Source organism: Folsomia candida, unplaced genomic scaffold (assembly GCF_002217175.1).
Source record: "Folsomia candida strain VU population unplaced genomic scaffold, ASM221717v1 Fcan01_Sc013, whole genome shotgun sequence".
In the NCBI taxonomy this organism is placed as follows: Eukaryota; Metazoa; Arthropoda; class Collembola; order Entomobryomorpha; family Isotomidae; genus Folsomia; species Folsomia candida.
Genome location: NW_019091205.1, coordinates 2507915 through 2522136, shown reverse-complemented (window position 1 = coordinate 2522136; position 14222 = coordinate 2507915). Strand labels below are relative to the sequence as shown.

Below are 14222 nucleotides of genomic sequence, written 5' to 3'. Positions count from 1 at the left end.
TCTTAAACATGTGACTGGAAAAAAGTAATAAATATTTATATTAGTGTGGTGGATATACAGCAAATATATGCCATTTCCGTGACAACTAGGCAGAAATAAAGTGTCCAAAGTGACTTTCTAATTCCGTTTTCCTTCTTCTCTTATTTTTCTGTATCGTTAAAAATACCTTCGAATACTAAGAAAATGCTCATTACCATTTAGAAAGGTCGGACAGACAGGTAGAAAGTTCAGTCCGTTCACAACTTCCAAAGAACACTGTGCATAAATAAACATTGGTACTCATTTATCAGTCAGCGATTAAATTATGGCTTCCCTGAATGGAAATGTTCCACCTCCTCCCCCTACCCCACCAAGACGACCCCATTCGCCACGCGTTGCGATATCACCTGGAAATGAGTCGGAATTGGATACTTTGATAGGTTAGTGGTCATGGTTTCAATAAATAATCCAAAGTTGGCAACAATTTGCTAAAACAAGTTAAAGCTGGAACAGAATTTGGGAGCATGATTGGGACGAAAAACAGATTTTAGTGTAATTTCCCCTACAATTGTGGGATAATTTTTTGTAATTCTTAGGGAAGACTGAAACGTCGTAATAATTGTTAAATGTCATTTAGTTTTTCCATCATTATCTCTCCCAAAATTCGTAGATAACTGACAAAGGCTATTACCAGACAAATGTTGCAAATTTGTGATAAATATATGTATAATACACTCTAAGAAATTTTACCACCGGACTGTCACCGAGCGGTGACTATATGTGACTCTACCGCAATGGTGGTCACCAACCACCGCGCGGTGATAGAAAGTGCCATCACCATCGTGGTGGTAGACATCTACCGGGTGGTGGTAGAAGGATGTACATTTTTTATCACCGCTCGGTGATATGCCACCACTATAATTAGCTCGCCTTTTCACTGTCTGGTGATAGATAAATACAAATAATTTCAGTATTTCATACAAAAATGTCACATTTTTCACAATTTATTGCTTTATTTAAATATCTAAAAAGATAATTAATATTTTGTATGTATTTATATATGTAAAACCTATGTATGTCCCTCGCCATTGTGGAACTGCACCAGCAATTGAAGTTGTGAATAGTTTCCAGTCACGACTCACGACATTGGACACTGACTGAAATTAATTAAAGTTTAAAATACATAATTAACTTTCATTTAGATTGGTCAAAATATCAGAGTTTATTGATTTATCCTTACCGTTAAAACAACTTTGCCACATATTTACTTATTTGCAGAGATTCCGTTGTACTATCGAGATTTTTTTAAGTGCAACCAGTGACCACATTCGTGAGTTATATGTACATAGACTCCAGATTGATTACAGTTGGCCGACCAATGAGAAAAAAATATATTAATTAATTATGTACAGATTCAACAAATAAGCAACTAAATTTTATGCAAATATTACGTCGTCAAAATCCTTCAATTTCTGCACATTCTGGTCCTCCAGATCCACATCCAAGTTAAATTTCTCTCCAACTAGAAATCAAGCAAAATTAACTTGGCCAAAATTAGCTAACTTTTAACTTTTAATTTTTTTACCTGTGTCAATAAATTCACGATAACTGTTTGGGCACGGTATTATTTTTTTCCTCTTAAACTTTGAAATACGAAGTAATTTTACCATTGCAACTCCGCTGCTGTTTCTGGTATGTGGAGTAGGACAAACTTGCCCCTCTGCAAGTCACGTGTATAGCGAAGCTACCACCATGTATGTATGTATTGGTGGGGTGACGATCCTGCCATTGTTGGACAGGACCGTCAGCTGCGCAAGCACTAAAAGCTACCACCATGGTGCGGTGGTAGTGGCGATCACCAGCAATGGTGACAAATTTCGGTGATAGGTTTATCACCATTACGGTGATGCTCGCTATCTCCACTCGCGCGGTGATAACACCGATCACCCAATTTCTTAGAGTGTAGATATATGCATATATTTCCAGCATTTACTTATCTTCATTCAGATTTATCAACAAGCATCAAACCGCTACACCAAACCGTGACACTAATTCGCAACACTAATTCGTCCACGTTTCCTTAACTTTCTAATTTTAAAACTAGGAAATTTATTAGATAATCCATAAATGCTTGGTAACTACTTATGTATACATACATATAACTTAATTTTTTCTTTAGAAGTCCTTGACACTTCGAGGACTGAGAAGCAAAAGTGCGAGCAACAAGTCCTCACTTCTCAAGCCTGGATAGCAATAGGGCACCAAATTATCAAGGAGTCGGAGGAAAACATAGTCATGCGAAAAATGGACATCAAAAAGTGGGACACCATTCGCAATAGTTTTAAAGACAGGATAGATGTGATACAAAGCCACAGTGGTCAAAACAGTAGAAAGCTACGGCGAATCTCGGTGATTGAATCCTCTCAAGAAGCTGTCCCACTCTCTGGAAATGAAATGGTAATTTGTATATTAGGCGTACTCACTTCAACCTATAAATAAATATCTCGCAAATTTGGTGTATCGTGCGAAATTTGGAATAATGTTTGCCAAACGATGAGATGTTTTAATCGCAAGTTTACGCAGGAGATTGACAAATTTTTATTTTGCAAACTAATCCTGGAAAAGTTTGTTAAACGTGGGATGCTATGGTTCATCTATTAAAAATGCGCCATCTTTTTATACATCGATACTACATATTTTATTGATTTTCTTATCAACGACCCTGGTTCGTGTCGATGGTTTAAAGTTTTCAAAACGTTATTAGCTCACCCTGCGTAGCATGAGAGCTATTGAATTCCTCTTGTCCGTCTGTCCGTCTGTGTGTTCACGAGTTTTTTGCATCAATTGATGCTAATTAAGAATCCCCTCGACCATTATTGGATAAGTTCGGCGCACCATTGGTATCGAATAATCCGTGGCGTAAATGGTGCGAATTAATTGTGCAAGTACATCGAGATAGGACTATAATTATGGAATAAGTAGCACCATTAGTACCGAGCAATTGGTTATAAAAAATGATGCGTAACAATTGGGCCCTTTATTTACCCCCAAAAATCAATGAGGCGTAACAATTGGACCATCTATTTCCCCCCAAAAATCTGTTCTATTTGTTCGATTTTTCTGCACCATTGACGTTAAAATATATAAATTTTATAATAAATAATTGGGAAAGGGATGCCATACGCACCAATGATGCAGAATGGAAGGATAAGGAACCATACAATTTTTTCAAAGTTTTCAAAATTATGTATCCCGTTGGTCGCTAATGTTCCACTAGTGGTGCAAACTATTTTCGTTTTTTTTAATTTTTCCGTTTATATTACACCATTGGTGCAATAATCTATGAGAGTTATAATCTATTTTGTCGCCTTATTCCGTACCTTTGGTGGAAAGTTATATGGAAATCATTATGACAGGGTGAGCTACTTCTAACGTTACTACGGTTTATTAGTTTTGAAAATATGTGAAGAACTGCAAGAACGGCTCAAACTCAAAAATCATAAGAATTACAGCGTGCACCAAATAATCTTGTAGAAAAAATGGCACATTTTTAATAGATGAACCATACTAATTAAGACGTTGTCGTGAGTACGCCCAACTTTCAATGGGTACAGATTTAAGATATCATCAAGGTGACGAGTGACATGTGGGCGCTGCTTGTTAATTAAATATAGATAATCGATCCTTAATTGTACTTTTAACTCTTGTAGCCGTGGTCCCGACCTCAAGTGGTTTCATCTCACACGCTTCAGATCAGTGTTTGGCTTCAAGAGTTGTCATTGATGGAGGAAATAGCAGCGAACATAATACCCGAAATAGTATCATCAATGGACCAAATAACAGCGGGAACAACAGCGTCACAACCCAAGTCGTGAACAATACTGGGTAAGAAATTTTATAAAGTGTGCCTAAAAATAAATTATGCTCTGCCGTATTTATTTACACTGTTCTTATTTTTCTTACCTATTTAGTAATAATGCTGATATTACTAATTACTAGTACGCTTAGTTCGCCTTTATCAGGGGAAGAGGAGCTAAATCGGGCTTATGACAATCTACACACATCCCAGTTATCGGAAATCGGTCAAATTTCGGACGGAGATTTCGAATCATGACATTTTACGTATTCTTCTAATCGATCAAAATCATCTGTGGAACACTTTTATCGATTTTACCAAATTTGTCCATTACAAACTGGTGTACTAGAGTTGAGACTGTTTCGCTAGTAATTTGTGTACCTGTAAAATATTCTTCAATTTCTTCTGTCATTGCCATCCTTAAATATGTTTATGACCTAGGTTAATTGTAGGAATGGTGCTTTTTCTCAATTTTTTGGTGTGATTTTTATTTTTAATTTGCATACTAGTTGCATACTTACGCATCGCTAAGTTTGATATAACTATTTTTCATCGTGTTGTTAATGAAAAGGCACGACGGGTAAATAATTGGGCAACAATTTCGCATCTTAATTCACATTAATTTACTATTTATTGCGTGTACATAAAAAGTCTTTTGTCTAAAATGAATAATTTTGTCTCTCTCTCCACTGCATTGCCTCGCTTGTTACAAACGATTAATATCAAGTTTAAAATCAATGTATTTTTTTTACATAGATGCATCCAATTTATTTTGCCAAAATAGCTGGATTGTCTTCAAGCAGAGCATAATTTAATTAAATGCATAGATAAGTATTAAATTTGGTTGTGAATAAAATTGAGCAAAATTATAAACTTTCTGTATTATTCCTACTTTATTAAACATTATGAAAACGACCGAACCCACTACAACGATTGTACGCTTCTAAATTAAAAAAAACACCCACCAGAATGGCAAACTCTTGCTGAATATATGCTAACAATGCTTTACTATTTGTATTATGCTCTACTATAACGAAATTTGGACTATTTAACCCGATTTCTTGTCCTTTATACTCATTCAAGAAATTACAGAACATATTTAATCATTTAATGTTTTTAAAATTTTGTTGGAGGGTTCTGGCTTTAATCGATATTTATAAATTAGTTGAATACTTTTCCCTAGATATTTATGTAATTAAAGTAGTATATACATTATGCCCATATTTTCCCAGAAAAATATGGTCATATGTGGTCACATAAGTGGTCATATGTATACAAATGACCACTTGACTCAAGGGACTACATTCATATGAATGGAACTTTTCTTCAACGATTCTCAGAATCCTATTTTCAACTTTAAACTCGAGTCCGAATTCCGGGTTAAAAATATAAGCACAAATATGACAGAATTGTGCACACTGTTAAAAATCTTGGTTACTTTATGAGTTGTAAAAATCGAACCTACTTTATCAGTGTAAAATTTGAGTGTGCAACGAGTCATTTTGCATACTCGTATTAGAGTAAACCATCAAAATACACGTTAGTGAGTCACAATGGTGAAAATAACACGTCGTCGTGTTGGCGTGACTAACCATGGTGTAAGACAGTGAGCTGCTCAATTCAGTGTACTAAATTAGTGTCAATGTAACAATGGCGAGTGTCAATTTTTACTTTTCTGACTTGGGCGGGCTGCATCACCGCAACCAGTATTGTTTTTGAGTTAGTCACACAAAGTTTCTATTCTTCAAAGTTTCTATTCTTCTCTCATCGGATTAAAAAATATTTTCCTGAGTTACAAAGTAATCTGTTATATATTAAAAATTGGTTAAAATATAAAAACTCAACCCGTTGGATATTTTGTTTTGACGTTCTTAACAGTTACATACATTGAGCAATTTATCTATTTGTATTTATAGGAAGTCATATTTAAAACATTTTCAGAACATTTACAGAAATCAATTTGAATATTTACTTACGTTACGCCATAATTATTTGTGTATTTTATTTATGACACTATATTACAAATTAAAATAAAATGGCAAGCTAAATACAGTGTAGTTTATTTGACCACCCATAAAGTTAAATAGTAACACGATGATAAGTATGCTGCGAATGGCTCTGGTGTTAAATGTGACTCAAATCAGTGTAATACCTCAAAGTCAATCTGGAACCCTACCCGAGTAACTCGCATACTTTTCCAGAGTAAATTGCGGTACTTTTCCAATGTCACACTGTGAGTGACTAGATTCAGTGTGGGAGGCAACTATAACACGCCACTTTGTTAGTTTTAACACCGAATCTGGTCATCTTTTTTAAGAGTGCAAACCATGCGTTGTCATTTTCTTAACCGTAAGGCAGGTTATCTGATAATCGAAATTGTACAGGATAATAAATAATTACTTTCACTATGTAATTATGAAAATATTCAAGAATAATTGAGCCGGAATGCTGAGGCATAATGTTTGGATGCCCCTTCACAAAGGTCCAGTCCTCCTTGGTTAATAAGTAATAGAAAGGGACACGGACAGTCCGTGACGGACTTGTCCAGTCATGCATAAATATTACTTTCGTTGGCTAACCCTCGTCCTGCATAGACGCACATTTTGATATCTCAAAAAGTTTAAAACAAACTTCCTCTTTGAAATACTAATTATAATTATAAGAGGATTATCATATTAATATATATATCTAAATATCTAAATATCAATAAATATCTAATGCTGTTTTATATTTCACGCTACAGCGTATTTAGAACCCGAAAAAATTTCAGTTTCAATCAGCCCAATCAGTTCAATTTCAGCACGCAGTCAGTGTGTCAACATCTTGATTGATTGATTGATTGATTGATTGATTGATGCTTTATTCGAATGTCTAACAAGTTCACAGTTACAAACCATGCTCTTCCACAAGTGACATTATAAAATAAACAACTTTAGAAAAAAAGAAAAAAACGAGTAAATATACAGGGTGTTAATAAAGTCCGATCCCATTTTTCCTGTAAAAAAGTGAAGGCTAGTATAAAAAAAAACTACCCGTGATACTTACAAAAAATGTTCGACATATTTACCTTAGTATTTGGTCTTGTTACCATTTACTTTAACCATGCCCTCAACTCTTTGTTTAAGGCTCTGTGCTAATTTTTCCAATGTGCCTCTGGAAATCGAATTCCATACATCTTGAACTTTTTTTTACTAGCTCTTCCCTCGTCCGGGGTTGTGGCTCTTTGTATACATTTTCCTTAAGTATGGACCACTGGTTCTTCAGGGGATTCAAATCTGGGCCGTTAGCGGCCCACACCCCCTTGCTCCAGACCGTTGAAACTTGCGTCTTGATGAGACTCAAACTCGCTTTTGCTGTATGGGCTATAGCACCATCCTGCATGAAAACTATTTTTCTTTCATTCGGAAATATTTCCTTGTTCCCCATGCTATCGAAATAGATAGGTAATATTTTTTCCATATAATGCGTTGCATTGACTGATTGGCCTTTTGGTATGATATGTAGAGGGGTCACGCAACGTGCACAAAATCCACCCGCTACCATAACTTTAAGCCCGAATTTTGGGATCGCTCTTGATGGTACATCCGATTTGTTTTCTGTCCTGTAACGAACATTTTGTTGGTTCAATTTTGGATATAGTTCAATAATAGATTCGTCAGTCCAAAGGATGTGACTGCGCAATTCTTCACCAAGTCTTTTTTCACTCAAATGGGCACTTTTCTGAAGGAGTTCTTCAAATTTCAGGGGGTCATCGATATATTTTTGTGACATGAGAGGTTTTTTTGGTTAGTTTGTAAGCTGTGTGACCCCACTTCGTAGTTTTCACAAATTTTTGCACGGTCACACAGTTAATTTGCTTCTTCTTCTCTTTATAGCGTTTTGAGTCATTTAACTCCCTTGCTCAATTACGTAATGAACTACCGGTTTTCTTGCAAAGTCTGTTTTTAATCATTCTTTTTGTGGTAGGTGACACCTTTCTGGGTCGCCCTGGTCGCTTTTTGTCGTGGACAAAATTTTTATTCTTCCATTTCCAAACAGTTCTGCGGCTGCAGCCCAATTTTTGTACAATTTCTGTAGGTTTAAGCCCCTGCTGATGCAATGTTTGTATCTCAACTCTAAGATGCTCATGACTTACACGTTTAGTTGTTCCTCCCATGGTAAAAATTTGAAATAAATAACTTCACTGGTTCAAAAGTTCCAGCTGAATTTGTAACAACCACGCTCCAAAAAATGCATGGGATCGGACTTTATTAACACCCTTTATATAAGCAAGTGATCATAATCATAAACAAAATACAATTCCAAGTTAAAAGGTCCACATTGTATACATACAGATAGGATCTACTCGTGTTCTTATCCAACTCCATATTGCTTAAAGTTACTGATACATAAATCATAATTATGGCTAAAACAATTAATTGTGTAAACTATTTCCCTATATTGACTGCATAAAGGATTCAGAATTTTCACTAATTTGCGCATTAATTTTCCATAATTAACAAAATTATTATCATTGCTATGAGTTACAACTGTCAATTTGCTCTTGAAATCAGGAACACAGTTAGGACATGACCAGGTTTTTGATACAAAGATGTTGCAAAAAGATTTGTCAGAAAGTTTAAAACTGCAATTATTTCTGTGAAAGAAATTTAAACAGTATACACATTGCAATACTCCACTATTCGCACAAGATTCAGCACGGTCATCTTGAAAAAGTACAGTGTAGTTTGTTCCTTTGTGTATAAAGGGAGATGAGACGTCGATGATTTCCTGTCCGCAGAGGTGACAGTCTGGTCCCAAAGCTTGGTCGTCGTCCCAATATACGAAATCAAGTAGGTTGTAGATTTGGCTGTTTTCCTCATCAGCCATCCCGCCTATCAGGACTATTGCGTTGGTTGAGGGATGCGCGAGTATTACAGCTTCATCGATGGTCATCAGTTTTGTCATATTGTGACAGGGCCCGACAAAAAAACCGTACAATAATCAGAGAAAAGGTGAACCATAAATGAACAGATATCTAAAATAAAGGATCGGATCTCGCCTTCAGAAGGCACTTTACGTGCAACAGAGCGGCCAGCCCGCAGACAACCGCACGGTCTCAAACTCCGACCGAGCACTTGGGGGCGTAGAGGACGCTCCGTATATAAGCTGGAATCCCCTCAGAAGAAGTACGAGTGGAATGGAGTGAGCAGAATTTTGCTTCTGGAACAGTCCACTTCAGCAGGAACGGGGAGGCCGGTTGTTATAAAATTTAAAAGTTGCACAGAACGGTCAGACACGGTCGTGGTAAAAAAATTCATCTACCACTATCTTGTTGGGGTCACTAGGGAGGTGATGACACTGATTACGGAGTTGGGGGTGTCGAAAAAACTTCAAATTTTTAAAAACAAAAAATAATATAGAGAGCAGAGAGAAGAGAAATTGTTGCTCTCGTGTTGCTCTCGGATCGAAACCGGACCGAGTCTACTGGCAGCCTTTTTGCATGGAGCAGCAGACGAGGAAAAGCACATCTTCAAAATTTGTACGACTTTATGTCGTGTATCATACACGGTGTATGTAAAAATAGTTACCAGAATATCTAATCCATAAATATTGTAAGTTTTTACCATTTCATCTTTTCGTGCATGTATTTTTTATTAAGATTGACGTGGTATGTTCATATTTTGTGTTTATTACTCTATTTTAGGAACCGACAACTCACTAATTCGACTCTAATATGCTGAATGTCACAGATTTTAGTGACAAACCTCTCCACCGCATGAAGTTGAGGTCGACCCCTTCACGAGAAAGGAGGTCAACCCCTTCTTCAAATCTTAGTAAATGCTGCAATCTACAAATATTTTTACCTTAAACCGTTTCTTTATCATTGGAGATAATCATTATTCACTCGGTTTAATTGCAGACTCAAGAAAAACCTGCGCCACCGCTAGCATCGCCATGTCGAAGGTTGTACGGAATCCGCTGGTCAATTACATAAGTAGTTGTCAAGAATTTATTGATTGTCCCGCCCACCTACATAATTTGACAATTTTTAATTATTCCGCCAGATTCTCAACGCCATCTTCACCAAGCTCAGCCTCCCCGACTTGAAGAGGTCCCGCCTCGTCTGCCATGAGTGGGATGACGTGGGCGCGACTGTTTTAGCAAAACGGGCTTACCTCCACGTCAACAAGCTTTTATCCCACAATTCGTCGCCCAAGTTTGACCGCGTGCCAGACAAACTGGTACGGAGCCTACTCATCTCCGACAAGTTTGGCCGATCCATTCCGTCAAATGAGGATGCCGACCTTATTACCAAATTGGTCACGCAAGTAGCGTCTCAATTAACTCGTGAAATTATATTTATCCCCGCCCGGAAGTCGTTTATCCCCGCTTTCCTCGAAGCAATAAGGATTCTGGGGTCCACAAAAATTCAACGCGTTGACATCCACAGCGCGTGGCTGTTGCAACTGTGTGATTACACCGTTCCTGTCCTACCCTGTCTCCCCCGTCAACCTGCCTTGACGTCCCTAAGGTTCAACATAGATTCAGGGTTTGGACAAGACCGCACCACCGGACGGCACGAATTTCACTCCTTTTTTCAAGTCTGTCTCGATTCTGCCCCGAATTTGACCACGCTGGACATCGCGACGTCCCTCTATCCAAATTTGGAGGGGTGCAAAAATCTCAAAGTGCTGAAATTTGAGTTCATCCCGGGCTGGAGGAATTTTCCCGGCGTTAATTTGGCCGAGCTGACGAAGATGGTGGGACCGGTGAAGGATTCCTTAATCGAGCTGGAATTGTGTCAGCCGAGGGGGGATGGTGGTTACATGAAGGAGGTAAGGATGTAATACACGTATTTTAGAGTGGGAGTAGTCACGAGAATGTATAATTTTTTAGGTATTTATGTATGTAGCTCATTTCGTATTTTTTCAAGCTAAAAAAAAGTGGGAATGCGCAAAATATATACACTCAAAATAAAGTAGTAATGAATCATTACCATGCGGAATGAGTATGTGTCTCTACCACGTTGGTTACGATTTGTCGTAGAAATGGTAATAATAAGTTCAGGGAAATTCAAATTCATTACCAAATATTAAAAAAGTGAATACCATTATGTATTAAATTTGAATTTCCCTGAACTTGTTATTACCATTTCAACGACAAATTGTAACCAACGTGGTAGAGACACATAGGCATTCCGCGTGGTAATGATTCATTACTACCTTATTTTGAGTGTACAAATCGCTTGTTATCAATTTTTACACCTAGTTTTCATGGATTTATTTACATCTCTTTTGATGGAGCCTGTTAGTTATGTAGGAGATATTTAATTAAGAACAAATATGACCACACGCTGAGGGAGAAACATGTTGAAAACAAATTTTGCAAAATTTCCCAAATTTATATTATCCGAATTTGCGAGTCATTTTCTGCCCCTTGAGATGGCCGATCTGTCCTAAAGTTTTTATACAAATCTAGATCCAACCTGTTGACGAGCGTCCCGTAATGTCGAAACTTACCAGACTCTCCATCCAAGCCACGAATGTGTACCGAATTCTTGGCTGGTTTGATGAGGAACACTTCCCAAAATTAAAAACCCTCTCGGTCTATACCGGAATGGGGAAGTCGTCGTTGGCGCCCCTTCTAAATTTGTGGAGGCGACACGGAGGAGTTGAATTGCTAGTGTTGACCATGAACTTCTGGTATCCGGACGAGGAAGAGTTCGCGGAAAAATGGTCGACATATTTCCCGCCGTTAAGGAATTCTCTGTAACGCTGAAACAAATAAGGTCTCATTGCATTCCTGCCATCAAGGGGGGTATGAAATGGTTCAAAATGTGGGGTTTGGAACGGGTCAACGTTCAGGTGGATTTGGTGAAGCAATCTCCCATCTTGACTCAAGTCCTGAAAGGGGTGCGGGTTTTGAAAGGTAAAATAAAATGCAATCCATTTATAATTATTCCACTGTAAGAAATCTGGTATGGGACCGTTCATAAATTATGTTATGCAAAAATTACCCCTTTACCCTTCTCGCTTCACATAATTTATGGAGGGTCCGTATAGTTAGGCAGGTATTGATTTCTCGGTGCTAAAGATGCTATAGCTAGGAGCCAAAATTATGACCTAATCATCTATTTCTATTCAATTCGAATTTTAAATATTTCGATTTCAATTACGAAAATTTAATTATTGGGAATTTTAATGAAAAATGTCGCAAAATAAATTAATGATCATGGCAAATTTATTAATTTTGGTTGGAATAAACTATGTTTTCATTGGATGGTATAAAACAAACTCGAAAGTATACCCGTCCGCAAATACAAATTTGTTATTTGTTACCGATATTTTAAAACATTTGTTACATATGTATATGGTAACTTATGAATACAACTTTGGCGTAGCCATACTTATATCAATACCGCGTGGTATCATCTTAATACTGGATTTCTAACAGTGTACTAAACAGCTAAAAGACTAACGACTAAAAGAGTGTCGTAAGCGATTATCTTTGATGTTAATAAGTAAGAGGTCGTAATAATTTCAGGAATTACAAGTGTCCTGTTCCCGAACATTGACCATACAGACGATGAATTTTCTCCCCACATCCAAGACCTCATCTTGCACAGTGGAGGATTTAAAAGCGTAAAAATCTCGGGGTGGTGTGTGGTAAGTCGCTCAGTAAAATAATTTTCAAGCGTAAAAATCTCGGGGTGGTGTGTGGTAAGTCGCTCAGTAAAATAATTTTCAAGCGTACAAAATGTGTCCAAAATTCAGCTGTCTAATACATAAATAATTCAGGAACCGGAAATTGTGGAACGAATACGACCCATTTTTGAAGCCAGTGGTGCACCCATTCATATCACGAGAGGTGTGGATAACACGGAAATGGAAGGCATGGATTACTTTCTAAAACGAATAAACCGAAATAAATAGTTCCCTGCATATGTCGAATCAAGACTGGTATGGGGCCGTCCATAAGTTACGTATGGCAAAAATAGCGATTTTTTAGACCCCCTCTCCCCATTACCAGGTGTAACAAATACACGATATCATGGGGGCCTTAGACCCCTCCCCCTCTTGCGTTACGTACTTTCTAGACCGCCCCTGTGTACACATTTTGAGGTTGAATCAAACCTTTAATGCTTAATATAAATAAACTAGATAATTTATTATGAGGGTTTTCACGTCATCTTCGTAACCTTCGTAAATACCGTAAATCTATGGTCAGATATTAAAATGTCATCTTTATGAAGCTCGTAAATACCCGTAAGGTTGGTTGAGACATCGTTTCCGTTCGTAAAAATATTCGTAAAATCAAAAAAAAGCAAGCCATTTTGCATGCCATATATACCGACGATGTCTATTAGGGAAGGACAATTTTTATGAAATATTTTTTACCAAGGGTCTTTCATCTCAACGATTTGCAAATAACGTAGATTTATTAATATTTTTCTACGAATCTAAATACAGGTACAAAGGTCGTGAAGACATTCAACTCTCAAATTGGCTTAATGGAATTTACTTAATGGAGAATGGAAAATTAAGTATTTAATTAATATTTCGCTTATTTTTGGAAGTTTTTAATACATACATAGAAGATGTAACACATTAATATACCTACAAAAGAAGGAAGTTTGCAAAGAAAAATTCCAGCTCTAACGTTAATATAAATAGACTTATGCATCTATGCATTAAGTAATATGCACAGACATATTTAATATGCAAAAAGTTTTAGAAATATGTTTCAATCCATGCTAACTCGCGTATACCTTCAGACGTTTGAAATGAATAGTACATAGTTTTAAATAAAATACTAGCTGAGTAAATAGTTTACTCCTGCAATAAATGTTTGTAATAGATTACGCAAATATGTACGAACTCCTATCTGCATTAACTTCATTTGCGGCTATGTACATAAATATATATTTAATTTAAGTAAGGGGACAATTTCGAAAATATATGGGAGTTTCTCCCCTTAATATGAATAAATATGTACTCAAGTGACATACATTATGATGATACATATTTTTCTACATATGTCTGTATGAGCACTTGATTCATTACAATTGCGATTAACCTGACTCAAGGGATACTTATGCATGGAACTTTTCTTTGTCGATTCTCAGAATCCTATTTTCAACTTTAAACTCGAGTCCGAATTCCGGGTTAAAAATGTGACAGGATCGTGCAAAACATGCGTTATCATTTTTTAACGATTTTTCTTTTTACGATTATATTATATGATAATCGCAATTTTAACTGGTAATAAATAAGTACTTCCAAGATGTAATTATGTAAATATTCGAGAAAATGCTGAGGCGTAAGGCTTGGATGACCCCTTACAAAGGTACGCTCACCAGCCTAGTCTCCCCCGGATAAATATAGAAAAAAGGGACACTAACAAG

The 14222-nt window shown here is 36.8% G+C and overlaps 1 protein-coding gene across 1 annotated transcript; it reads left to right on the top strand.

Moving 5' to 3' along the window:
* Positions 1-245: 245 nt before the first annotated feature.
* Positions 246-4652, top strand: LOC118437345. The gene is made up of 4 exons (XM_035856293.1): positions 246-419; positions 2159-2436; positions 3690-3864; positions 3951-4652. The coding sequence occupies exons 1-3, from the start codon at positions 305-307 to the stop codon at positions 3852-3854; spliced, it is 558 nt and encodes a 185-aa protein (XP_035712186.1). The 5' UTR covers positions 246-304; the 3' UTR covers positions 3855-3864; positions 3951-4652.
* Positions 4653-14222: the final 9570 nt, after the last annotated feature.

Bases quoted from the DNA above. Each gene is read 5' to 3' on its own strand.
- LOC118437345 (XM_035856293.1), top strand. From the start codon at position 305: ATGGCTTCCCTGAATGGAAATGTTCCACCTCCTCCCCCTACCCCACCA. The intron at 420-2,158 runs GTTAGTGGTCAT...TTTTTTCTTTAG, and splicing joins GGAATTGGATACTTTGATAG to AAGTCCTTGACACTTCGAGG. The intron at 2,437-3,689 runs GTAATTTGTATA...TAACTCTTGTAG, and splicing joins CACTCTCTGGAAATGAAATG to CCGTGGTCCCGACCTCAAGT.